Source organism: Lacerta agilis, chromosome 6, assembly GCF_009819535.1.
Source record: "Lacerta agilis isolate rLacAgi1 chromosome 6, rLacAgi1.pri, whole genome shotgun sequence".
NCBI classification, from domain to species: Eukaryota; Metazoa; Chordata; class Lepidosauria; order Squamata; family Lacertidae; genus Lacerta; species Lacerta agilis.
This window is the reverse complement of record NC_046317.1, coordinates 65,260,815-65,287,578: the sequence shown is the minus strand read 5'-3', so window position 1 is coordinate 65,287,578 and position 26,764 is coordinate 65,260,815. Positions and strand designations below refer to the sequence as shown.

The 26,764-nt window shown below is 39.1% G+C and overlaps 1 protein-coding gene across 1 annotated transcript in view; it reads left to right on the top strand.

Moving 5' to 3' along the window:
• Window positions 1-26,764, top strand: part of RBM12 (RNA binding motif protein 12) — a 49,309-nt gene that overhangs the window by 11,974 nt on the left and 10,571 nt on the right. The window contains 4 exon segments of the mRNA XM_033153194.1: window positions 21,653-21,781; window positions 23,372-23,390; window positions 23,393-23,550; window positions 25,364-25,438. Coding sequence (XP_033009085.1) covers window positions 21,653-21,781; window positions 23,372-23,390; window positions 23,393-23,550; window positions 25,364-25,438 — 381 coding nt within the window.

Genomic DNA, 26,764 nt, shown 5'->3' with positions numbered 1-26,764 from the left:
GCATCTTTACTGTATGCTTAATATTGAATACATGGAGGTGCCATACCATGCCACAACTTGAAAGTATAACTGTTTGATTAGATGGATTTGTTAGGATTGTATGTTACAGTTGGGATAGGATCCTCATCACTTGGTTTTTGTATACTCTGTATGTTGTGTATATTTTTGAACCACACCCTTCTGAAATCTCTTGGTTTATTAAGTGAACATAAGGGACTGATGCAAAGTGTTATTGTTAGCAATCATTTGTGTTACTATGATTCCATGAAATCTTGTGAATTATTGCTATGATCACTTAAGTAATTAAAGCATTGAAATGTCTCCCGTCACACATTGAGTTCTTAAAGTCTTTCCAATAGATTACATTGTTCAAATTCTATGTAGAATTGTCACTTTCTTAGTAGAACTCTATTACGAAAGAGGGAAGATGCAAATCAAAGACTGCCCATGATTAGATTCAACAAGTTGCCTGAAAAAACACTTGCAAATCATTGTATATTTAAAAAAACATTTTGAGCTATTCTGATTCCAGTTAAAGGGAAACAGTGTCCATTTGAGTTGGGTATGATGGAACATCTGAAGTGCACAGCCTTGGCATAATGTAGACGTGCAAGTGGCAACCATTCTATTCTAGTCATCCAGTGTGTTAGGTGAATGAAAAAACATGCTGAATTGCTGCATCATGAGAGGATTTTGCAGTACAGTAATTCAAGGATTGTGGGAAAGTGTTGCAATGAAGTGGTGGCTGTATTACAAATTTTGTAATTCATGGATTTGAAACTTTTGACAGGAACAGAGATGGTGCATTCCTGAAAAATGACATGATTGTACTACACTGTTAAAATTACTAAGCCTCCTGTTAATAAAACTGTCTTTCTGAAGTTTCTTGCTATCTATTTTTAATTGTCTGGTGTGTTTCAACAGCAGACTTCTTTTATTGAACAGTCAATAAAAATATTACATTTTGAGGAAATGGCCTGAATAGGGAATGAGCATTTTCTACTTCTATTTTTAAAGTTTTTTCTCTTAATTGCCAACCAGTTTACAATCATATGGGTATGACTGCAGGAATACAAATCCTGAAACGTAAAATCATGAGGTTGAACTGAAAGGTTCTGTTTCATGCATGAAATGACTTCTTTCAATCACTGATGACTATTTCCATGGATGGGCAGTCCCTTTAATGAGTGGAATGGAACCTTTGGATTTAGCCCAATGTTTTATTTCAATAATTGGTTGAATTTTGAAAGTAGTATGTAGATGAATTGGTAACTGTACTTAAATATTGAAAAATCCTAGCATTGCTTTTGTTGATGTTAACTTCAATTAAACTGGTGGTTTTTAGTCCTCTCTCACTTAATAGTTTTGAACACTTTGTTTCACTTTGAAGAGGGATTGTTAGGATACTTATGCAAATACTCTAGAAAATACAGCAGGGTGCTAGGAAACTCTTGTAGATGTGTTTCTCCAGATTGTTATGCAGATGGTGTTTGAAATCCCATCTGATTAATATTCTGTATACGGTTTAAAAATAAAAAAATAGTGCACTAGTAAATCTTTTTTTAAAATGAGAGGATATATTTGAAGTTTTTAAAATTGCAGCTTATCTTGCTAAACCTTTACTCAAAGTTTAATATTTATATTTGGTGTTTATATACTGTCCAATTAATCATGTCCTCTGGTCAGTGGCTATATTTACACTTTAACACCTCAGTATAACATATCAAGATACTGGAAAATTCAAGTGATGTTATTGTAGGGGTTTTCTTAGTGGTGTACAAGCTGAAATTAGTTTGGGAGCTTGTGTTGAAGTTTTGACAAGAAGACAATGGTTTCCTGGAAAATTCTGCGAAATGGATTGGATCCTAGAAACCACTTAACAGAATGTGCTTTCTCACCCACTCCAGGATTAGAGGATCTTTATGTATATGGAGGAGGGAGTTACAAGACACCACAGAACCCACTTTGCTTTAACAGAAATTTAGAGATGAAAGGCCAGAGAAACCCAGGCAATATGTCTTTCAGATTCCAGTTAGATTTGTCTTTAATATTGGAGGTCCCAGTGGCATCTGTTAAATGAAGCACTTTTCACCAGTTTCACCTAGTGTGCCAGCTGCAGTGCCTCCTGGGCATAATTCACCATTCTACAGTTATCTTTGCTGTTAACATCCATACTGCATAGTGTTGTATGTGGGATGTCCAAACTTCACTTGAAATAGCTGCTTGGAATTTACCCTTCCAGTAGATATTATGTTTTAATCTTAATTCAGTTGGTTGTATCCTGAGAGAAAATGAGTGGCACTCTGCTCACACAATGAGATTTTCTTGGCTCATCTTTTACACATCAACCCTCTGTGCCCCCCAAAAAGCTGTTCCTGGGGGGGGGGGGGTCAAAGGTCCTTTTGAACACTGTTTGATGGGGCATGTGACTGCAGCAGGAACTTGGTACAGCTTGAGAGGGCTGCCTTGCACAAATCGAAGTGCCTTTCTGCTTTTAGGAAATATCTTTGGATCCAAGCCATTGGTTCCCAGTTTGAGTACAAGTAAAGTACTGGTCTTGATTGAAAGTTCAGATTTGGGGCTTCTGAAGGGTGTCTGATTCTGTGCGAATGTCTAAATTCCTTGAGATCTTTAAGAGACCCTGCTTTTGGAGATTGTGGATGACTAATGGGGATAGGGTGCAGGGAGTAGTGATGTCCAATTGATGGAATAAATTGATAGAACCACTTAGCTGGCTCCTAACTTTGCTAGCCTTTAGCTAACGTTCGGGAGCATTAGATGGATTTAATTATATTTTTTGCTCTGCTAATGTTATTTAAGGAGCAATATTGTAGAAGGCATAGTGAGTCTTGATTTTCTTAACATGTAGCTGATGTTCTCTAAGAGTATGAAATTAATATACTTCTATATGAACCAATGGCTTCGAGTTACAAGAAATGAGATTCCGACTAAACATCAGGAAAAACCTCACAGTAAGAGCTGTTCCAACGGTGGAAGAATCTCCCATGGGAGGTTGTGGACCCACCTTCCTTGGAGGTTTTTAAGCAAAGGTTGGGTGGCCATCTGCTATGAATGCTTTAACTGAGATTCCTACATTGCAGGAGGTTGGACTAGAAGACCCTTGGGGTCCCTTCCAACTGTACAATTCTATGATTCTATAATACAGCTGCCTTTATGAAGAATAGTGACTGTCCAAGGATTTACACCGTGATCTTCATGGCTTAGTGGGGGTTTGATTGTGGGTCTCTACTCCTAGGTTCAACAAAATTCTGTTGTAGCTTAGGTGTGTGTGCACAACTGTCCCCTGTTGTAACTATTATTTTTGGTGCAAGACGAAAATTCTACTTGGTAGCAATAAGGTTTATTGCAAAATGTGCCTGAGCGTATGAAAAGTGATAGGTTGCAGGTACTCAAGCTACAATTGCTGCAATTGAGAACTTTTTTTTGGCAGCCTTGATTTTGATTTTGATTGCAGGTCCTTTCTGTGGATTTTGAGATTTTTAGGTTAGCTAGATTTGGCCTTTGCAGTACGGAGTTTGGTGAAATAGTTACTTAATAACAAGTTTAGAAAATTGTTGTTTTTCCTTTCTTCTGATTTGTATTTCTTTTACTCAGAACAAGTTTAAATGTATTCAGCACTTAGATGGTTTAGCTCACAAGTTTATAAATACATGGGCCTTCCACCAAAAACCGAATGTGTCATATGTGAGAGACAGATACTTTTGTGCTAAAATTGGTTACTATGATGCAGCAGAACATTAGTTTGCAGGTTCAATATGAGGTTTGTGCTCTACCTTCTAAACCAGGATTTGCTGAATGATCCTTTCTCTTAAACTTGTTTAGGTGTAGTTAACAGATATTTCTCAAATACATATAGATAAATTCCAGAGTAGTTGTTCCCAAACTTTTTTTCCCCATGGGCCACTTGAAAATTGGTTGGCAGACCACTTACCGGTAATTATTTTTCTTCCTGTTGTAGCAATTGTCATGGCACTTGCAGATGCTGTGTGATTTTTACTTGTATTACAACTTGTATTCCAGAGAATAAAATTGTATTACTAAATGAGAAATGAAAAGATAAAATTCAAATGAATATTTATTGTGGACATGCTATGGATCACCTGGGTGAAGCTCACAGACCACAGTTCAGAAACCCTCGCTATAGAACTTTGTTAAAGTTTTCAGAACGGTGAAACTTTGCATACAAGTAATGTGATGCTTAATTTAAGGTGCATGCATGGACCTTGGGAGAACTATGCTTTTTTGGTGGGATTATTCAAACATTTTTTTCTTGCATTCTTTACTGTTAAGCTGTAGGTCTAGTGTTGTGAATTGGATCTGGTTATGGACAACAAAATTAAAATCTAAACTTTGACTATAGAATACTAGAAAATATGCTGTATAGATTGAAAACTTCCTTTAGCAAATCAGTGTTGTCAGTCATCCTTTGTCTGTTGGCTCTATCACTGGAAAATGGTGGTATTTTGACACTGGCCTGTCAAGAATACGGTTGTGAAGCTAAAGAATCCAGAGAATAACATCACATTTAATATACATCACTTTAAGGTAGGTGAAATGTCTAGCTACATGGTTGATTGGCAGTTGGTGCATTTAATTTGCTTGGATTCTAGCAAAGGGTTCTCAGGGTTCTAGCAAAGCATTTTGTTCATATGTATGACTCCTGTCACCATCGTGGTAGTATTCCTAAACCACCTCAAAGGTGTATAAGCTGTAAGACAGTTGGCTCTGCCAACTCAGTGATGGTGACGAGAAATATTTAGACAGTACAAGTGATAAATCTCCTAAAGAACAGATACTATGATAGATTTGAACTTTGCGAACTTAATACTAGTGCAGAAAAAATTGTCATTGTGTGGATGAGCAGTACCAGCTACCTTAAGGTCATTGTAAAGACTACATCCCTTGAAAAAATACCGTAGATTTTGAAATGCACCGGGAACAAAGAATAGTGGGTCCCTCCCATGATTATTGTGCGTTTCTTTTCTTCAACATTCCTATATTTGTTGGATACCTCTTGTAAACCTAAATGCTGTCTTCACCCATTTGCTCAAAGTTAACCACCTAAAATTTGGTGCTACTATGAATTGAGAATTCTTTTGTTTCGTTTCTGTGCAGGGCTGGCTGTTAGGAATTCTTCTTTAGAATGAAGGCTCAGAGCAGCTTAACTAGCAGCCTCCTGCACTACCCACCCAGTAATTGGATTCACTCTTGCTTAGCTTCACTGGTGCACTCTGTGTTGAAGGGTGGTATACAAATTTAATACAGTAAATAAAAATAAAAATTTATAGATTTTCCTAATAGAGCTGCCCCAAAGGGAAATGCTAACAATAACTATATGCAAATTATGCGCTCTTTTTTAGTAGGGAGAGTTTTTTATTTGACCAATGCATGATTTTTCTAATGAAACAGAGCTGAGAGATGGCCATTGAATTTCCTCACATGTATGCAGAAGCATTTCATGCTGCCTACAGAAGCTGCTTTGTATCCAAACTTACAATGTTTCCAGGCATTCAATACAGTAACTTCTAAAAGGTGAAGATTAGACATTGATTGCCAGTGAATGACAGGTGAGTTACAAGACTCAGGTTTTGTTAAAATGGTATCTTAAAGACAACCACGAACCATTACCAGTGTTGTCTTTGTAACAAATTTACCATGTAGTACTTGCAGTATAGATCTGGTGCTGGAAAGAAACAAGTGGCTAAAGAATGAACTAAGCATACACAATGAGAAATGGTGGGAAATACACTATAACAATAATACATCCTAGCGTTTGGTCTGTTTTCAGCTAGAGGAGGCTTGCAAAATCCGCCAACTTCCAAACAGTAAATAACAAATAAGGTTCTAAGTTGAGCAGCTATTTTTTCTATAGTTAAGGGAAGAGGATATGCTGATCATCTTCACAAATGGAACTGAAGGTTTCACTGAGATAATGAAACTGCATCAATAATGGCTTATTGCAGGGGTTTCCAAATTAGCCTGGGGACTGAGCTTCATTCAGGTGGTCCACATTGTGTTTGTGGATTTGTAGTTGAATGTGGGAGACTGCACATCCATTTCATTAAATAGCCATACTGAACTTTAATTGTATTTTAATTGCTTTTATTTATTACATTCTATGGAAATCAAATTGTAATACAATATGTAACATAAAAGATGCAATTAAAATACAATTAAATTCATGCAGCATATATCATAATGCAATACAATTATCACAACCAACAGAGAAGTCGGTAAGTGGTCCTCTAAGACCTTCAGCAATTTTCAAATCGCCCATGTGGGGGAAAGCATGGGAACCACTGGCTTATTGGTTTCTGTGGGATTACAGGGTAGAAACTAGTTAGTTAACATTCTCTGCTGATAGCCTTTCAGAGAATACAGAGCAGGTGACAGATGACTTGACAGCTGTTTCACTTGTCTGGTTGCAAATGTGTGTTCCACTCTATATGCCCCATCATACACACATTTAGGTTTGTGTATAAACTGTTTTAAATGTACATTAAGATGGTTTGGCTTGTGACAATACCCTTCTTGAAATCATATATTACTTGGAAGTAAAATGATACAAGTATAGTTAGTAATGTGTTGCAAGGAAGGTTACAGTAAACTTTAAAAAGTAGTATTGCAATATTAAGGGAGGTTGGGATGGAGGAAAAGTAGAAATGACATCCAGACTGAACCTTTTTGCATAAACATGTTTGCTATGTGTAAGCTGTATGTTTGGGTATGTATAACATACTCAGAGAAGACTGGTTTATGTTAGTATTTGCTTCTTTCACCTACAGTCCTTGGCATTTATGCTTAGTGTTTTCATCCAGCGTAGTAGTATTTTAATTGTCGGATTGCACCTCTGTGCTGCATTATCCATAGTTACTCTGGTAAATGATTTTTATGTATTCTAAATATATGACCTACTCAGAACACCTTAGCAGGAGTTAATGAAAAATTAATTCAGCCTTCTACTCTATAACTCTACAAGAGGATCCATTTCTACCACTAGTTGCACAGCTTTGAATCTGGAGCAGAAATAACTAATGCTGTATGTTCTAATTCTAAATCCTTACTGCTAAATAGCAGCAGAAAAGTAAATGCAGCAGTGATCGGCACAGGATTTACTCCTTTAAGCGTAGTAGAAAAGTTGTTCTCGTGGAGGAGACTGACTAACCAGATGTCACTGGATTTGCACTGGCATAAGCTTAGCCTATATTCGTGGTTGTTTGATGTGTATAGAATTTGGATAAAGATACCCGTTTAGTTAACTATAAAGCAAGAGTATCCTGCTTATGGGAATTATTTGCAGTCTTGCTGCCAATGTTGCAAAGCTGATTCTGCAGTTGGGCTGTCACCTGCAATGTGTTCACTACAGTTTTTGATTAAACATCTGCTACTGTGCCTAAATACATGAAGAGTCTTGGGTAAGCCCAGGGATGCTGGGATTTGAAACTGGCCAAACAGTAGACATTCAGAGGATTAATTGTAAAATAAAACCTTCTGAGTCCAAGTCAAGAAGGAGATTAAAACAGATTTCAGATTCTTTTCTGAATGTTGGGGTTTGTATATGTAGCAAAAGGCAGTTGGTTTGTTTTTTCAAAAAGTCACCCTGTTTTGCCTGTCAGGCACTTTGGAATCAAGAATAATGCAAGAGTACATTGCCTGTTGTCCATCGTTCATAACTGCAATGAGAGATGGAGCATCTTTTCCTATTGTATTCTCAGCTATAGTGAGGGAAATGGCCAGATAAGCGATATGCATTGACTGTGCAGCTAATAAGCATCTCTGTAAACTGAACTTTGAAAAGTAATAAACATTCAGCTTCCTCTGACAAATTTCCCATATGGAAAGTTAGTTGCATGCTTCTAAACAAAAGTGATTATGTGTTTTACCTGGTCTGTGAAAGAGTGATCTGTATCTGGAAAGCAGAGAAGCCTGTCATTGAGGTGAAATCTCCCATCACGGTTCCACTGCTTCAGGAATAATACAGGGTATTGTACTTCTAAAGCAAATACACTCAAACATACATACCCTATGAAGTGCCATTTTTGGATGAAACACTGAAGTCACTGTGCAAGAATGAGAATAACAGAAAATGAGAGGAGGAAACAGATTTCAGCCATCGTATAAAAGTGTTGAATGAGACTAGCAGCATGGATGTGTGTTCTCATCGACACTGCGATGCAGACACCAATGAGCATCCTGAAATCAGAAATGTGAAATGTGGATAGCAATGTGCACCCATGTTTTGCTTCCATCTGAATGAGCATTTGCATCAGGTTGCACACACAGCTTGCTGGTGATGGGACAAAAGTTCCAAAAATTGTATCTACAATATATTGCAAACATGAAATGCTTATAATATTACACTATATAGGCAGGTTGAAGGAGCCCAGTAATAACAGCAGTATTAAAAGTGAAAAATGCAACCCCCCTTAGAAAAGTAGGAATGATATTTATATAGGACATCATTAGTCAAGTGAATTCAAAGACATTACGTAGATAGCTTAGACATGTTTAAGACATGTTTAAAATAGAAAGAAGACTCACAGGTGAAAATGTAGTTCTTCAGAGACTCAATACATTTCTACTTAACTAAAGAACTATTTTGTAGATGAGAGACTCTTTGATCTAATTTTTATATATAATCCATGAAGACTTAAGTTACATTCATGCCAAAGCTATGAAGGCAATGAAACATTGCTGAACTAGGTTGTATACTAGCCACAAATATCTCCCACCCTTTCTAGTTAGCAATATCATAGTTACCTACCAATATTGTGGCTTGTAAGACCAGCTTTTTAGAAAGTATGAATAGTTTAAAGGTAAAGGGACCCCTGACCATTAGCTCCAGTCGTGGATGACTTGGGTTGCAGCGCTCATCTCATTTTATTGGCTGAGGTGTACAGCTTCAAGGTCATGTGGCCAGCATGACTAAGCTGCTTCTGGCGAACCAGAGCAGCACACGGAAACGCCGTTTACCTTCCTGCCAGAGCAGTACCTATTTATCTACTTGCACTTTGACATGCTTTCGAACTGCTAGGTTGGCAGGAGCAGGGACTGAGCAACGGGAGCTCACCCCATTGCGGGGATTCGAACCGCCGACCTTCCGATCAGCAATCCCTAGGCTCTGTGGTTTAACCCACAGCACCACCCGCGTCCCATTCTGAATAGTTTAGTATTGTGCTAAACTAGTTTTTGAAAATGAAATTTGAGGAACATTTGTTTACATGTGCTGCAACAAATTGGAGAATCTAAAATGAGACCGCAACATTGGAAAATGCAAGTGAAATATGGAATTCAACTTCGTTTATTGTGTGATGATTATATCACTTAAGGAATAAGCCCAGGCTAGGAAGTGATAGAAAATAATAGCATTTCTTGATCTTAAGTAGTACATGAAGTTCTGGTCAGCTTAACTGTATGAAACTGGAAACTATGAAAAGGGAGTTATTGATCTGGAAAGCTTTGGGGGAAAGAGTTGAGAAAACTTGGTGGAAAACCTTTTTAAAAAACACCTTTCATACAATCATAGTTCCTTACCATTGGAACTATGCTCATGGCAAAGGAAATAAGTGGTTCATGACACCATAAACTTGGTGTTTTGGCAGTTGTGTGGGGGGGTGTAGAATGCCACTAAAGATGATATTCTACCCAAAGTAGACCTGTTGAAATAATAAACATGGCTAACATACCCATTAATTTTAGTGGGTCTACTCTTGAGTAAAACTCAAGCCACAACCTATAACCTTAATGAGGTTTGAGAATTAGGAATAAATTAGCAGGGTCTGTAGTATGCAGTGGCCTGGGTAATTGAAAATGATTCCTGCATTGCAGGGGTTGGACTAGATGATCCTCAGGGTCCCAACACTATGATTCTATGATCAGGAATACATTGGAAACGGTAAATGATGGTTCAACCAAGTAAGGCTTTTCATCTTGCAATACCATACTCTGCAGCAGTGTACTACTGTAATTGCTGGTAAGTGCTCACATATAAAGGATTGCTCAGTTGGTCAGAGTGTGGTGCTAATAACACCAATGTTGCAGGTTTGTTCCCTGCATGGGACAGCTGCATATTCCTGCATTACAGGGGGCTTAGACTGGATGATCCTCGGGGGCCCTTTCCAACTCTACAATTCTATGATTCTGTGAATGTAGGGAGGGATTAGAATGGTGCAGTTGATACTTTCTGCAGCGTTAAATGAAGTATGTATGTTGTGGGTAGTGTTTTGGGGATAGGTCAGGGGGGTGGGGTGTGAGATGTTTCATTTAAGCACCCAAAGCTCACACAGCAAGTCTTTGAATTCTTAAGCTAATCAAAGGTGCTAGATAACCTCAAATATAGACCTAGCATTGCAGCGTCTGTGGGTAAAGAAAATGATAGTGGTTTGGGTTATTCACCTAGTTATCTTCCTGCTCTGTCGCCCCATTTCTATAGAATCCTACAACTGTCTCATAATTAATGAAAATCCACCATCCTCATCTTATGGAAGGAAATCACCTGTTGAGTGCAGCAGAGTAAATAACATGGCATTGTGTATTGATTCACTAAACAATGCTGCTATCCATATTCTGGGGATTTGTTTGGAGAGTGCAGCAGAAATTGTAAATAAATAAAACCGTGAGTGTAGTTAAAGTGAACTGCTGCTACATAAATTGATCTTTGAACATTTTCACTGCTGTGCTATTCTCTTGAGCAATTTCTTCCACTGCTTCAATTAAGTACTGTGTTGATCCAGTGATGCTGAGATACATGTCACGTTATTGCTTACTACTGCTTTCCTTTTTTCACATCTGGAAAATGGGTATAAGTATGAGAGTTGCATCAAATACAAACCAAAATGCAGAAGGAACATTCTGAACATTCTGGATTAAGCTGATGAACAAAAAGCAAGCAATGTTTCTTACGGAGAAATGCAAAATAATGTACATCTGTTGAGAATTACTCCAACTACACAGTTTTCAATTTTAAATAGACAGGAAAGCAATTTACTAGAATCAGCAGGCCATTTCTGTGGTCAAAAGTTATTAGAAGCTAAAATATAGTACAATAATAAGATGTAATCAGTACAACACATTCTCTGTGGCCAAATCTTCTTCGCTTTGCCTTATCAAAACATACAAAAATAAAAATAAAAACAATTTAAGATGAGCACCCAAATTCATGATTCTCTGTTGATTCTAAAATTTAATTAATTGACCAGACTGATGTGTCAGTAGTGTAGTAGGGAAGATTTGTATGACCATTCTGAAAGAGTGAACTTAACAAAGAGGCACAAAGAAATGACTCTTGCTGTATAAATTACATTACAAAGTCTAGTGAGGACTATTATATTCAAAAGGTCTAGAAAAGGGAAATAACATGCAACATCTTATTGGCTCTTTGCCAAGAAGTACCTGAAACCTCATGCATATATGCAGTGCTTTTTTCTGGGGATACACATACCCCTAAACATTTTGTGAATTTAAGTTTGACCTCATTGAGGGGCAGTATTTAAATGAGTAGGAAAATGAGAGTACCCCTAAACATTTTTTTTTTCAAAAAAAACCACTGCATATATGTGATCTGACTTAACATTACTAAATGGGAGTAAACAAAAGAGATAATGCTCCATGTTGGCACTTGGTTCAATTTCCCATCTTCTGAAAAGAAACTAACCTGCTATTCAGTCAATTAGGGTTATGATGCATAAAAATCCCTGTTCAAAGGTTTTGATTAGAAACTCTGGCTTGGGTTTAGACCTTATCTAGTAAGCATTTGTGGAAAAACTAAATCTTGGTACTGTTCAGCTGTAGAAAGGAAATATGGTGAATTCATTGAGGAAACTCAGTCATAGCCAATTTCTTGGCATATGTGTCACATGTAGAGTTCAAAGAGTGTAACAAACTAGAGCATTTATGCTTTGATGCAGTCAAATGAGATGAGAGTAGCAAATAGTGTAGATTAGGCTATGTTATGTGATAGCTAGCTGTTGGTTCCTCTGCCACATTGCACCATGCTTCCAGGTTTGCCACCCATTGTATATATTACCTTGTAAATTAGTATTCTTATCTCCTTTCTCTTGTAAACTCTTAGCATCTGTCTGAAATCCAGATTAAGAAACTATTCGGGGTAGATTCATAGTTTAACAGCAAAGAGTAACATGATTATAAAAGGCATCTGTCTCTCATTATTGTACAATTTGACTAGTTAGAATGAGCATTTGAAAGAATTTGCTAGCTTGACCACTGTTGAATCCACGGGTGGCATCACTCATTTTGGGTTTAGACCTTACCATACACAGTAATTGTTTGCATATTTCTCCTTATTAGGCTTTTTCCGCAAAAAGATCAGTATTACTTATCTGAATTCTTGTAAACTAATGAAATAATTCTTACTGCTTCCAGAACATGTTTTCAGACATATGTTTGTGGCTCATTCTTCAGCTTTTAATAAGCAAATGCAAACTTTTGAGCTGATTCTCAATCTTACAAATTGTTGGTGGGCTACCTGTTCATAAACTCTGACATCAAGATAAAAGGAGCAAATCTAAAATTTGAGGGTTTAATAGACTGTGAACCTCTAGACTACAAAAGAGATCTCTAAAGCACAAAACCTACAAAACAGTCGAAGTGTTGCAGGAAAAAGCAACTGTATACTACAGCAGGTCTGTTTATCTTCATACTCTTCTGTGCACATTACTTAGGATTCATTAATAATGTCCTGGAGTTATGCTAAAAAATAATGTATAAGAGGATACTAAAGGGGAGGATATTCAGAAAATCATTTGACTTTGAATGCATTTTTACAGTTCTAGAGCTTTTCCAGACTGTCTTATTGCGCTGTAACTATAACCCACTTACAGTTGCGTATGTGAGCCAAAGATTTTACTGCCATTCTCAGTAATGTGGGTCTTTGGGCTTTTAGAAGCTAGCTAATAGTATCTTTTGCATTTTATTTGCATTGAATATAGTTTGGTTGGCAGCCTGTGGCTAGTGTCTATAGCATCACTGGTGATAAGTTACACATTTCTCTCCCCATCCATTGTAAGGAAGTTTTTTTTGTAAAAATTACTGCTGCACACTGCTACTTCAGAAGCACTAATGATTGCCAGGCGTTCCCTATTTCCCATTGGCAGGGGTCATCCAACAGCCATTGTAGATGTTCCTGATTTCCATTTCCATGAAAAAGGCCAGTTTTAAGTTTCACTTTTTGAAATCCATGTTTTCTGAACAAGCAATTGCTTGTGGCAATTAAAACTTTGGTTTGCTACAAAATCGAAACTTGTTATACAACCAAAGTATATAATCCAAAATGTCTGGTCATGCAGTTTGTGTGCACTAAACAGTTGTATCTTATTAGAGACAAAGAAGGCTAAGGCTGCAGATAAATACAAGGGCTCAGTGGACAATTTTGGTGCAATGCTAGATGCCATTCCTGTATCCTCATGTCTGTGGGTCATGTTTCATGACTTTCTGGGTCAAATTGGAAGGCAAATGATATATTGCAAGGCCCTTTTTCTTGCATTTATAATGCCTAACCTTGGAAATCAGATCTATACACACAACATGGAGGTGTTTGTGATACTTATATATAATACTATATATAATATATTGGTTGTGTGTTGAAAGCCGTTTGTGGCATAGAAGAGCAGCATATGTCGCCATGAGAAGACTTGCTATAGCCAGGAAAAGATGTAGGTGGCATTCTAACTTTAGCTATGCAAAAGTGCACTTGGCCACCACTGAAACTCAGGCTTCCAGGTTCAGGGTTGAAGCTAGGAACACACCCAAACTGCAAACCTGTGTCCAAGAGGTCTGCTATCTCATCTAAGATAGAGTAAGGCCAGGACCAACTCTGCTTTGACTGAATCAGGCTTCAATGTCTTCACTGTTATCCAGTCTTATTATAGATGTCAAAAAATGATTCAGAATCTGAACAGCTTTCTTGGATTTAAATGGAAAGGAAAGGTAGCATTGAGCATCATCAGCATATTGTTAACACAGAACCTCAAAACCACGGATGCTGTCACACAGTGGTTAGCACTGAGGCAAGATGGAGTCATGAGGGATTCTATAGCCCAGGGGTCAGCAACCTTTTTCAGCCATGGGCTGGTCCACTTTCCCTCAGACCATGTGGTAGGCCGGACTATTTTTTGGGGGGGGGAATGAACGAATTCCTATGCCCCACAAATAACCCAGAGATGCATTTAAAATAAAAGCACCATTCTACTCATGTAAAACACGCTGATTCCGGACCATCTGCAGGCCGGATTTAGAAGGCGATTGTGCCACATCCAGCCCACAGGCCTGCTATAGCCCAATGGCCTCATCATCAACAGGAGTTCCCTAGCACCACCTTCTGAAACTGACCTTGCACAAAGGACTAGAACCACCATAAATCAGTGCCTCCAAGTCCTATCACAACCAGGCAGTTCACAAGAATAGGATTCCATGGTTGATAGTAACAAAAGCCACAGAGAAGTCTGGCAGAACCACCAGGACATGCTTTCCCTGTCCAGTTCCTGGAGTAGATTGTCCACCAAGAGGATCAAAGCTGCCTCCATCCCATAACCAATCTGAAGCTGCATTCAAATGGCTCTAGATAATCAGTCTTAAATTAAAAAAATAATCCTGAAGTTAAGATGCCACCACATGCTTGAGCACCCTTCCAAGAATGGAGTATTGGAGACTGGATGGAAATCATTTGGTACCGTCTTCATTATTCATGAAACAAGATGTAACTGATCATTGACCACCCAAAAAAGTTGCACTGAATGACTGGAATGCAGTGGTGGCAGAAATTCAGTTTCTTGCTGCCATCTCTGCCATAGAGTAGGTTTTCAGACTGCTTTTACCCTGTATTCATTTGGACTTGCTCAGAGTCTTTTGCCAGTATTGCTCTAGCTATTGTTCTCCTTCATTGCAACACTCCCTGCTCCCCCTCCCCCCCAAAAAGAAAAAAACTCCCAGAGAGTGATGTCATGAGTAATTTTGTCAATTATTCAGGCCTTTTTCCCTTTTCGAAGGTGGACCAGTGCTTTAACAGGATTGCCTCTTGAAGTGAAAGACAAACCCCCAAGAGCCATCAGCCTTCTCTGATGGGCCATTTTAATTGGTGCCTCACACCAGCAGAGGTTTGGAGTCTCAGCAAGCTTAAATCCTACCATGATGATGGACTGTAGTACCACCACTGAGACTATACCTTAGCTCAGGAATGGAGGTTAATGGGCAGCATGGTATAGCAGCAAACTCCACATTCTGTCCTAATACACAGCTTAGATACGCACAATCCAAAAAGGAAGACAATTCTTGGTCACCTGTGTTAGGGGGTAGAATAATGATAGATAGAACACCGTGACTCCAATCCCTCTCTCCTTCCAGGTCTTGCGACTAATGAGTGAGCTGTAATCCAAGAAAGCTTGTACATAATAAATTTGTTAATTTTTAAGATGGTCATAAGAATCTTTGGTTTTGCTGCAAATGACTAACATGCCTACCCCTCAGATATGTTTAAAATAGAATACTTTTTCAAGACAGTAATTATAAACTTACATTTTAAATGTGATTTAAAATGTTTTTGTTCATGCTGCTTACTTTTAGTTCTCACTTCCTAGGGCTTTAACAACCACAGGTCCGGCTATCTGCTAGCCAACGATTCACCTTGTTGTTGTTGTTGTAGTTTAGTCGTTTAGTCGTGTCCAACTCTCGTGACTCCATGGACCAGAGCACGCAGGCACTCCTGTCTTCCACAGCATCCCGCAGTTTGGTCAGACTCGTGTGGTAGCTTCGAGAACACTGTCCAACCATCTTGTCTTCTGTCGTCCCCTTCTCCTTGTGCCCTCCATCTAGGGGCTTGAATAACTCAGGGAAGCTATGGACAGGTCATAGTGGAGAGTTTTGACCAACGTGATCCACCTGGAGGAGGAACGGCAAGCCACTCCAGCCTCCCCTGCCAAGAAAACTCCATGGACAAAGAAGATTCACTTAGCCACACATAAAGAATTATGCCCAGACCCTGCTGTACACTTCACAGATTCACTTATCCAACCAAACATCCTTGTTTATGCTTTGCTGGTTGGTGGCAGCCATTTTCAGGTAGAAACCACAGAAAGGGGCTGGGGGGGAGGGGCAAGATAGGATGAATCAGAGCGTGAGAGAGAGTGGACAAAGGGAGCAGGTGATATCAGATGAATCAGTTCCCCCATTTCTCTTTCTCTGCTGATAGGCTGCAGCCATTCAGGAAGAAGCCATGGAGAGAAATGGGGAAAGGTTGGAAAATCTTGCATTATAAATATTTCCATAGGAAATAGTGCAAATCATACCGTAGATCTTGATATGCGAATGCTCGCCTAATGAACATTTCCGGGGAATGCATTCTGTTGTTAAATGGGACCTGCATAGCAAAGTAGCAAATACGCCATTCATTGTGTAGGAATAGGATGATGCATTCCTAGAACCACAAATAAAGAGTAAATTTCATACTATCTTGTGGAATACAGTGGATGAGGATCTTATGTCTTCCTCAAATTAAATACAAGTCACTTGCAGAGTAAGCACCCAACAGAATTTCCCCACTCCTTTATAAAAACTTGTTTCTGCCTTATTCTGTGACCTTAGGATCTATTCCTTCCTTTGAAAAGAATTACTTGCTTCGGTAGTGTAGCATACTTCATATGAATGTAGTATTTCTTGTACAAAATGGTATCTTACCTTTCAAACTCTTGCCTTTTTTCTAGTGTAATAATATGCCTAGGGTATGTTTGAGTTCTGCATAGAGTTAAGCGATGCTTATTTATTCATCTTTTCAAAGGCAGTGATATTCAAAACCGAATTAACATAGTAGCAATTAAAGGATTGCATAATGTAAAAGAAAGATGACAGAGCCTAACTTTCAGATTGTGGTGGACAACTGCAACCGTACTGGCCCCGCTTCCAATAACAAATTGCGCATTTGCAGAGAAGGTATTAGTCTAGCCACCCGGGTATTCTAGCTTTCTATTGTAGGGAGTTCCTCCTTAATTGTGGGGACGTATTGAGACATTGGCTCAATTAACATGTAATGCTAAGTCTAATCATGGCTTGGCGCTAAGGTGGGCTCCCTGAGAAGAAGTAGTGTCTGCTTTGCTTGTCCTCACTGGTACTGCTGCCGTGTTACTGTGAGCTAAGCCACAATTTGGCTTAGTGTGTCATCTGAACCCTGACAGGTGGTTTTTCTCACTCCAGACAAATCACAAGCTGTAACCACCAGTGTATTTGCTAATTCATTATTGGCTCAAACTTTATATACCAATAAGAACAACTCAGGCTGGTAGTGAACTGGCTGGCAGTGCAGATCTTGAAGCACAGGTGTAATATGCTAACAGACTCTTGTCAGCAATCATGCCACTACATTTTGCACTAACTGCAGTTTCCGGACAAAAACGGGAAATCCCATGTTAGAGGACACTGCAGTCGACTAGTCTTGCTGTTACATGTTCTTAAAGCAATAGTCTTCCGTTGAAAAGGATGAATGTAGATGAAACAGGCTTTACCCAGCCTGTACCAACCCAAAACATGGGATCAGCATTGACCTGCCAGAAATCTCGCCAGATCCAAGTTGAGCCATTAGGCTTGAGGACCAATACAATAAGGCTACACCATAATTCCACAGTATTCTAACTCAGCATTTCCTGTTACAGGTAGGTAGCCGTGTTGGTCTGCCATAGTCAAAACAAAAAAATAAAAAATTCCTTCCAGTAGCACCTTAGAGACCAACTAAGTTTGTTCTTGGTATGAGCTTTCGTGTGCATGCACACTTCTTCAGATACTTCCGTCTCAGTGTATCTGAAGAAGTGTGCATGCACACGAAAGCTCATACCAAGAACAAACTTAGTTGGTCTCTAATGTGCTACTGGAAGGAATTTTTTATTTTATTTTGTTTCAGCATTTCCTGAAACTCTGTATGTTGCATCCTGCATTCTTTTGGGCTGTGGCACCTTCCCAGGAGGGGTATTGTATTGTTGGATTAAAGAAATTGTGGTGCAGATTTGACATCAGTGAGGCAGCCTATTCATTCAGCACACTGCCTTTATTCTGCCTGTGCTGCATTATGTTTAACCCTATTAGCTGAAAACTGGAATTCAGTTGATGCCCCCTGGTAAATTCATCTGTCCCAGGTGAGTTGAGAGAAATGCTCCTCCCATGCCAGTCATGCAACAAATTCAGAGTAAATACTTCAGAGGTCTGACAAGTATTGTGTAACCTTAGGCTTATTAAAAATCCTTTTCCCCAGGTATATTGTCGGTCCTTATTGTGATACCTTTGCTGATCTAAACCCTAGTAAAGCTATTCTGTATATAATCAACACCATCTATAAACACTACTGATTTCTGTATCTGAGGCTCCAGGGTTGCTGTGTTTGTTCTGTCCCATGATTCCCCTATGGAAGATTGTGAGCTGTGGGAGAGAGGAAGGGATAATTCCACGGAGACCTGTGGGACTGCCTGAAAAGCAAACAACACAGGATCAGGAATTGTATCTTTGTGGTTGAGATGGTATATACAGGAGGGTTTTTATTAAAGCACTTGACCAAACCATCAAAGAGGAAGGGGTGTAGCTCATTGGTAGAGCATCTGCTTTGCATGCAGAAGGTCTCAGGTTCAATCCTGATAATCTCCAGGTATGGCTAGGAATGTTAGTCCTGCTGCCAGTCAGTGTAGAAGTAAGGAGCTAATTGTCCTATTTTGGTATATGGCAGTTTCCTAATTTTCCAGAGGCTTAAAATTGCTCCTCTTATGAGACTCCGTAATGGTGATATTAAAGCAAATGCAAACAATGATTGGAGATAAGCTGGTGGCATACTTCAATCCAGGCAGAAAGATTTACCAACAAGCTATTCCCAGGGCTTTTGTATTATGTGGAAACAACTCAAAACAGCAAACAGCATCATCAACCCAACCACTAGAAAAATAGGCTATTCTGTCCAGTGGGAAGAGCATTGTAAGATGTTCCAGGTGAAATGCTCAACACAGGTAGAAGCTATCAGGGGCCTTACCTCTATAACTGACCCAAGGCGGGAGGATCTTCTGCTTGATGGACACATCCTGGCTTATGCTTGTGCAGAAGAAATGTTGCAAAAGGACACTGGATATGTGGAAGTGACATGATGGGTAGCTTGTAATAATTAAAGCACCCTTTGCAAAAACCATATGTTTTGGGCTACAACTCTCACAGCCCCCTAGTTAAGAATGCAAGATTGCTTAGTTCAGTCTGCCTTGGGCAGAATCATAGTAAATTGTAGAATGACCAGGCAATCTCAGACAAGAGTTTGATCAATGGCTGGCAAGAAGATGAGTTTTCTCTGCTTTACTGCTGCTATTGCCCTAACTTGGGGGTGATTTGCAAAGAAAAGTTCTGGTTGAGTGTCCCTTGCCTTTCAGCGTAGCACTTGTGGATAGTCCTTCCTTTTAGAGTGGGCAGAAGGTAGATCTGTGTCCGCTGGTGGATCTCAGGACATTCTACAAGAATTCCTGACCCAGTTGCTTGACAAAAGCAATAACAGAATTAACAAGTGCTTCCAACACAAATTATACTGCTGGAATGAAGAAAGGTTGGGGAACCTGTGTGGAAGGACTGTGAGCTTTGTTCGATTCAGGTCCTCAAAATGAGTTCCTAGGCTCTGAATTCTTTAATTCTTTGTGTGTTTTGCACCTGACTCTGGTTCGAGGATCTTGGGGTTCTAGTAAAAAAAAAAGCAAGATCCCACAAGCCTGAAGTCTGCCGTTATCTGATGTAGGTGAGTTGCAGGCTACTTCCTTCTAGAAGTGCCATTGGGAAAGTAGCTAATGCTTCTGTAAGTGAGAGGAGATTGGGAACTTTGCAACCCTTATAAACTTGGTTAACAGCAAGGGATAGCAAATTTGCCTGGAACCTGCATAAACTGATGATATTGTGATTTAAGAAAAGGACATTTTTGAAACGAAGAAACAGCAACTGGCTTGGGACTATATGGCAAATATAACAACAGATGATTGAGTTTTGTGTTTCGTCCATTTATGTTTGCATGCTATTGAAATTTTTGAATAAAAATGCTTTTTTAAAAGGAGCATAGGTATTCTGCCAAGGCATATGCTTTCAGATTAATTGTCGTATGGTGTTGCTATCAGAGGGAATATAGGTTTTGGTAAAGTCTTACCCTTCCACCTTTCCAGTGTGGGAGTTCTGAAAGGAAGTAAAGATCTATGAGGCTTTGAAACCAGAACAAACTAGCAGGGTTGAATCTGCCATTCCATGAAGTATGAACAAATCTAGCAGGGGCCTCAAACCTATTTAGCCCCTTTCATCTGTTGGATTACAGACCAATCAGAGATATCTGCCTGCCAGACCCTGATATCTCCTCTTGACTTTTCCATAGGTGGAGTGTGCATAGTCATGTGATTTGAGTACCCGTCTTGTAGAAGGTGTCATGTCTGCCCAGAGGCTTCCTTTTGGGAGGGGGGCTATTTCTGAACTCGTGGATGATTATTACTTATGAATCGCCTTTTGTATTTGTGTGAGAAAGTGATTTGCAGTTGTATCACAGGAGTAATGAGTGATGGACTCATGGCATCTGCTTATCATGTCCTGATTTTGCCAGCTGTGGAGGCAATGTGTGAAGGAGTGTGAGCTACAAGGAATGAAACATGAACAATGAAATATTTAGTGGTGGTTTTCCTCATTTATATTTACCCATGGTAAAATAACTACTATCTCAGGTTAAGCCTGTGTGGTGGCTGGGCCCTATAGACAAGAGAGAGGGTGTTCAGTAAAAAAATGGAGACAAAACAGGTGTTAACTATTCTTGGGACCTTCTAGTTGCTCTTGCACCTTCTCAGGTGTGCACAGCTATTCTTTGCAGTGGGTTTGGGAAGCCTAAAATGGTGTCCCCACACAATCCCTTTTTACATCAGCTAAATTTAGATGTCTGAAATGGTTGCTTGGGCCTGGTGTTGCTTCTGTAGTGTCAGAAGCAGGGCTGCATCTCTTCCTGCTTACCTTCCAAAATCTTGAGTTTTCCTTAGGGTTATCCCAAGTCAACTAGCCTCTCCATAACATCTGCCCATGGGCATGTGATGATGTTGAAACAGAAAAGTAATGAGCTATGCGGTCTGAAAGTTTACTAGTTTGTATGTTAAACCCTGAACAATTTCTGTTGTATATTGACATTAGTTTGAAACTGATGTGCAGATTATCATATTTAGCATTTGGTCCATTTGAATGTTACACTGCATGTTTTTGCAGGAAAATATGCATGTGTACAAGAAAAGTGCAGCTTCATGCAGTTTTCATGTTCTAGAAATATTTCTGATACAGAAAACCTGACTGTATGAAGCAACCCTAACAACCGTCGTATTAAACGCATTTGGCCAAATCTTTCTGCGAGTGTCAGACAAGTAGTTAAAGCAGTGTGCCTGATCATTACTTTTTTATTTCTTTTAATTTTGGAGGGAAATGTATTTAGCTCTATGGTCTGTTAAGACAAGAGAATACATGGTAGTCCAAAGAAAGTATTAGGAAACTAATACAGTTTGCACAGATGACATATTCTGTAGATTTGTTGTGATTCTGTATGCATTTTTATTATTATGACCCAATCGTTTAATGAGTATTCATCATTCTCCTTTCCCTCTGTTAACAGATGGCGCATTGCGTGACAAAGGTGGAACTGTCCATATCATGCGATAATCTGCTTGATAAAGATGTTGGCTCAAAATCTGATCCTCTATGTGTCCTGCTTCAAGATGTTGGTGGAAACCAATGGACCGAAGTAAAGAATTGTTTCTAGTACAGTAATCTTAAAACTACCAGAAGTTGGCAGTCTCCTTTCTGAACACATCTGACCACTTGACGTTTTGATTAAAATTAATTAAGGATTAATATTTTACAGGTTTAAGCAATTAAATGAGCTAAATGACAACAAAATCTCACAAGTTATTTTTTGTATGTCCCATTTTTTAAATAATAAAATTACAGGGCTTTTACGTAGCCCAAGCTTTTTAATCATGGACGTTTTAATAAAGTTTTTAACTGAATTATGTATTTGCTAATTCATTTCCTCTGGCTTTTGGTGGAGAAAGGAGGCCTGCAACAACATAGCATCAGCATTTTAATATTCCCATTGTAATGCTGAAAGTTCCACTATGTTATCAAATCTTTTTACTGTTTGAAGTTGCCTTTGGAGACAATACATCTTTAGTTGCCCCAGAGTCAACATACCCAACTTTTTCCTCTCCTCCCCTTCTGGTTTTACTCAACATCCAACCTGAAAAAGTATTCAGGAGAAATCAGAAGCCTGTTCACAACTTTGGCGTTTTGGTTGTTCCCAACAAAAAACTTACTATTAGGCAGCTTGTGGGGATTTATATATATATATATAATGGACCAGCATGATTGCCCATAACTCTTGTTAATTTTTGTATCTTCTAAGTAATTGACAGTGGAAAGATTGAAGGCAGTATATTTCTGTACTAGCCTGGGTCACATGTAGTGCCAATTCCAAACAATTTGACTAAGCCTGACCAAGCAAGAATCTGGGCACACAGCAAAATCTGCAGCTGCTTTGCTGCTCCCCCAGGCTTACTGCTGCTGCACTAATCAAAACTAAGCCATACCATGGTTTACCATATCATTACATGGGAACCCAGGTTCCTGGTTTGTTTCTTCCAAACAAGCCATGAGCAGTAAGCAAAAACAGACTTTAGCTGCACTTTGTGGTTTGCTTGGAGTGAGACAAACAATGAGTTTAGGATCAGACATAATTTTAATCTCATACTATGGTTTAGGGGAGGAGCAAAGTGGCTGTGATTTTTGCTTTGTGTATTTGCATGCTTGCTTGTTCAAAATACGTCATAGTTTGACTTAGCATTACATGTGACTCAGGCCAGTTTATGACCTGAACTACCTACAGAAAAAAGGACACTGGTGTTTTCCTTTGTATTTTTGCTTCTTTGGTCCTTAACGAAAAGACCACCGTGGAAGATATGCTTCCATGAACTGTTTCCCCTGTGGTAAGCAGCCACAGGAAAGTGTTTTGTAGGAAACTGCTTTATATCAAGTCAGATGATTGATTCCTCTAGCTCAGTATTTTATCACTGGCTGGCAGAGGTGCTCTAGAATTTCAAACAGGAGATGCAGCCAAAGTTAAACACCTAAAATTGCATGACTTTGGCATATTCAACCATTTTTCTTCCTCTTAAGTTAAAACAAAGCACAGAGGGATTAAGAACAGGCTTAAATCTCTCCCACTGAAAGTAGAACTTAGAAAGTACTTAAGTTTGGTTAGATCACACCTATAGTTTCCTGTTAAAGAATGTGAGTGTTAAGCATGACATTTCCCTTTATTGTTGTATTGTTACAGTTGGATCGAACTGAAAAAATAAGAATTGTCAGAATCCTCAATTTTCAAAGAAGCTGCAAATTGATTATTATTTTGAGAAAGTTCAGAAACTGAAATTTGGCATTTACGACATTGATAACAAATCCTATGACTTAAATGATGACGACTTTCTTGGAGGGGCTGAGTGCACCTTGGGACAGGTACTGGAAAACAAGTACTGTAATGCTACATGCTATTTTTAAATCTTTTAATTACACAGATGAAAGGAGGAGTTAATATTCTGAAAGCTTTCAGTTAAGAGTACAAGTACTTGCATCAATTGCCTCCTTTTGCGTGGTGGTGTAGGACTCTTATGGACCTGCTTGTTTGCTGGACACTAGCAAACGTCACTCTTGCCAACCATAAAACTAGACCTGACTGTGACTATTGCACGCAACAATAATTTCATGATAGGGTTGTTCTCATTCCCACCCCTAGGCTTCAAAATAGACACTGACCTTACGCCTGATGAATGCTAACTCTTAAGTAACCCAAAATGTGAGGTGTGGCATGGCATTGCAGGAGAGTTCACCCCCACATGTGCCAATGAAATAGGGTAGGAAAACTTACAATGCAGCAATGTTATGCTGGCAGCAAGGATAATACAAATTATTATTATTTATTAAATGCCTATCCCACCCTTTATTCAAAGATCACTGGGTGATTTACAGTATAAACACACACACACACACACACAGACACAGTTTAAAAGGCCATAGAGAATATTTTGCCTGCCGCCTAAAGATATATAACAAAGGCACCAGGCGAGCCTCCCTGGTCCCTGGGGACAGCATTCCACAAGCAGGGAGTAGAAAAGGCCAGTTCTCATGTTGCTGCGCTCCTGACCATTCCTGGAGGAGGCACATGAAGAAGGGCCTCAGACAGTGATTGCAGGGTCCGAGTTGGTTCATATGGGGGAAAGTGATCCTTGTGGTATTGCAGTCCTTAGCCGTTTTAAGGTTTTATAGGTTGAAACCAGTGCTTTGAATTGGGCCTGAAAACTAATTGGCAGCCAGTGCAGTTCAGCCAGGATTGGTGCGAAATGCTCAAACCATCTTGCCCTTGTAAGCAACCTGGCTGCTGAATTCTGCACCAGCTGAACTGTCTTCAGAGGCCATCCCATGTACCAGAACATAGACAACAGAAGTTAGGCTATCCCTATCCGGATAGGGGTGCAGCTGGGCCTCCAGCCAAAGCTGATGGAAGGCACTCCATGCCACCAAGGCCACCTGAGCCTCAAGCAACAGCAATGGATTCAGTGCCACCTCCATGCTATTCCTTCAGAGGGAGTGGAACCCCATCAAGAGCAGGCCACCTCCCAACCGTCCGGTCTAGGGAACCACCCACTAACAGAGCCTCTGTCTTAACTGGATTGAGCTTCACTTTATTGGCTCTTATCCAGTCCATTACCAAGGCACGGCAACAGTCCAGCACACCCACTGCCACACCTGCGGATGTAAAGGAGAAGTATTACATTGCTGACAATGTACTTGAAAGCTCTGGATAAGGGGCTGCTGCACTGGTGGCAGCAAGTCATCTGCCATAACATGTTGTTAGGGAGGTTGTTCTTAGGGCTGAGTTACACAATCCTTTCAGTACCTTGGCATGTGAGTTCACTTGATCCTTATTGTGTTTGTCTTTTAATTTAAAATAATGCATCCTGAGGCTTTGGTAACTGTCTGAAAATCCAAATGGTTGAATCACATAAAAGTTCAAATGTGTTTCTCATTACACTTATATAATTACATTGACATGTATCTTGGCAAATGCTTTTGGGATTCATGATAAAATTTCACCCTACGTAAATAGTTATGATGGGTTGTTATAACTGATAGCTGCAAAAATGTCTGTTGCGTTGACAGCATGTTAATTGGCTTCTTGCCAATGATACTCTTCCTTCACATTTTTGCTTCCGGGTAGAATATATCACTTTTTGTGACTTTTGTAATGGATGCATATTTCATTCTTCTTTAGATTGTGTCAAGTAAAACAGTCACTCAGCCTTTAATGCTGAAGAAAGGAAAACCAGCAGGAAAAGGCACTGTTACAGTAAGAAACTCATTTCTGGCTAGTTTACGGTTCCTCTACAGTTTTTTTCACCAAGAATTGTTTGGGGGAACCCTTTAAAATCATTGTTGGTGGTCCCCCATAGCTCAACTGCGTGGCTCATAACTACTAGGAGCCATTCATTCAGTGTTTGAGGGGTCCACGTTTATGGAATTCCCTCCCAACTGAGATTAGACAGGCATCCTTTGCTAAACTTCAATCACATGACAAAGTCTTCCTTATTTCAGCAGGCATTTTAAGATAATTTTCTGGTTTTATGAACAAATTGAATTTTGAGTGTTTTTCTTTTTAAGAATATATACCATTAATTTTAAAATTAAGTAAGATAGAACTATCTGAAATAAACATAAATTTAAAAATTATGATCGATTTCACAATTACTCCAGTTTAACAGACAAAATAGTGTTGTTTTTTTAAGTGTCATATTAAAAAGTGATCCAATACAAAAGCTATTGGGTTACATTGGAACTGTCAATGTCTATTTAAATTCTTTATTGGGCTATCAGGAAGCCCTGGAGGAGAAAAGGGGAACTGTGAGATATTGGCTTATAACAGAAGAGGAAAAACACAGAAACCAATAATACCTAAGTGAAATACTGGCCTCATAGTAAATAATGGAAGTGGGACAATATACCTCAATGGCCTAATGAGGTTTGCTGTTTGTATTTTCTTTTTCCAAATAATAAATAAACATTTCAAGTTTAGACTATGTTAACTCCTGTGCCAAAGCAAAGCAGAATTAACCCTAGGTTGAAATTTCCTCCTGGAGACCAACAAACCCCTGTGATCCTTTTTGTAATTGTGGGTGGGTGTGTTGTGTGTACACAGGAATGTACAGGCCTTTAAAAAAAACAAGTGATACAGAATTCATTATATAGGCATAAATGCTGAGGGTTTGTCTATCCTATTTTGAGAAGTTGCCGGGAATAGCAGAGACATTTTGTAGTTTCCCATTCCCATTCATTTCAATATGGCTAAATCCGACCTCTGATAGTTAAACATAATTTTAAAAAAAATGAAAAATGAAAAGATGAGGGGAGTGAAACAGGACAACTAACCTCATTATTGTCAAATGTATGTGTGGAGTATGAAGTGGTTCAGGTTTGCTTAAAAAAAAAACACAAAACTGTTTTGCAAGTAATTCAGGCAGCTTCTGGAATTCCACAGAGGTCACATTATCACAGGAGGAATCTAGGAAGTAAATAACACTGCTGCTTTACACGAATGTATTAGGAACATAATAGCTTCATATATTTCTCCTTTGGTTAAGCTAATTGTGAAGTACATTGGTGAATTTATTTTATAATT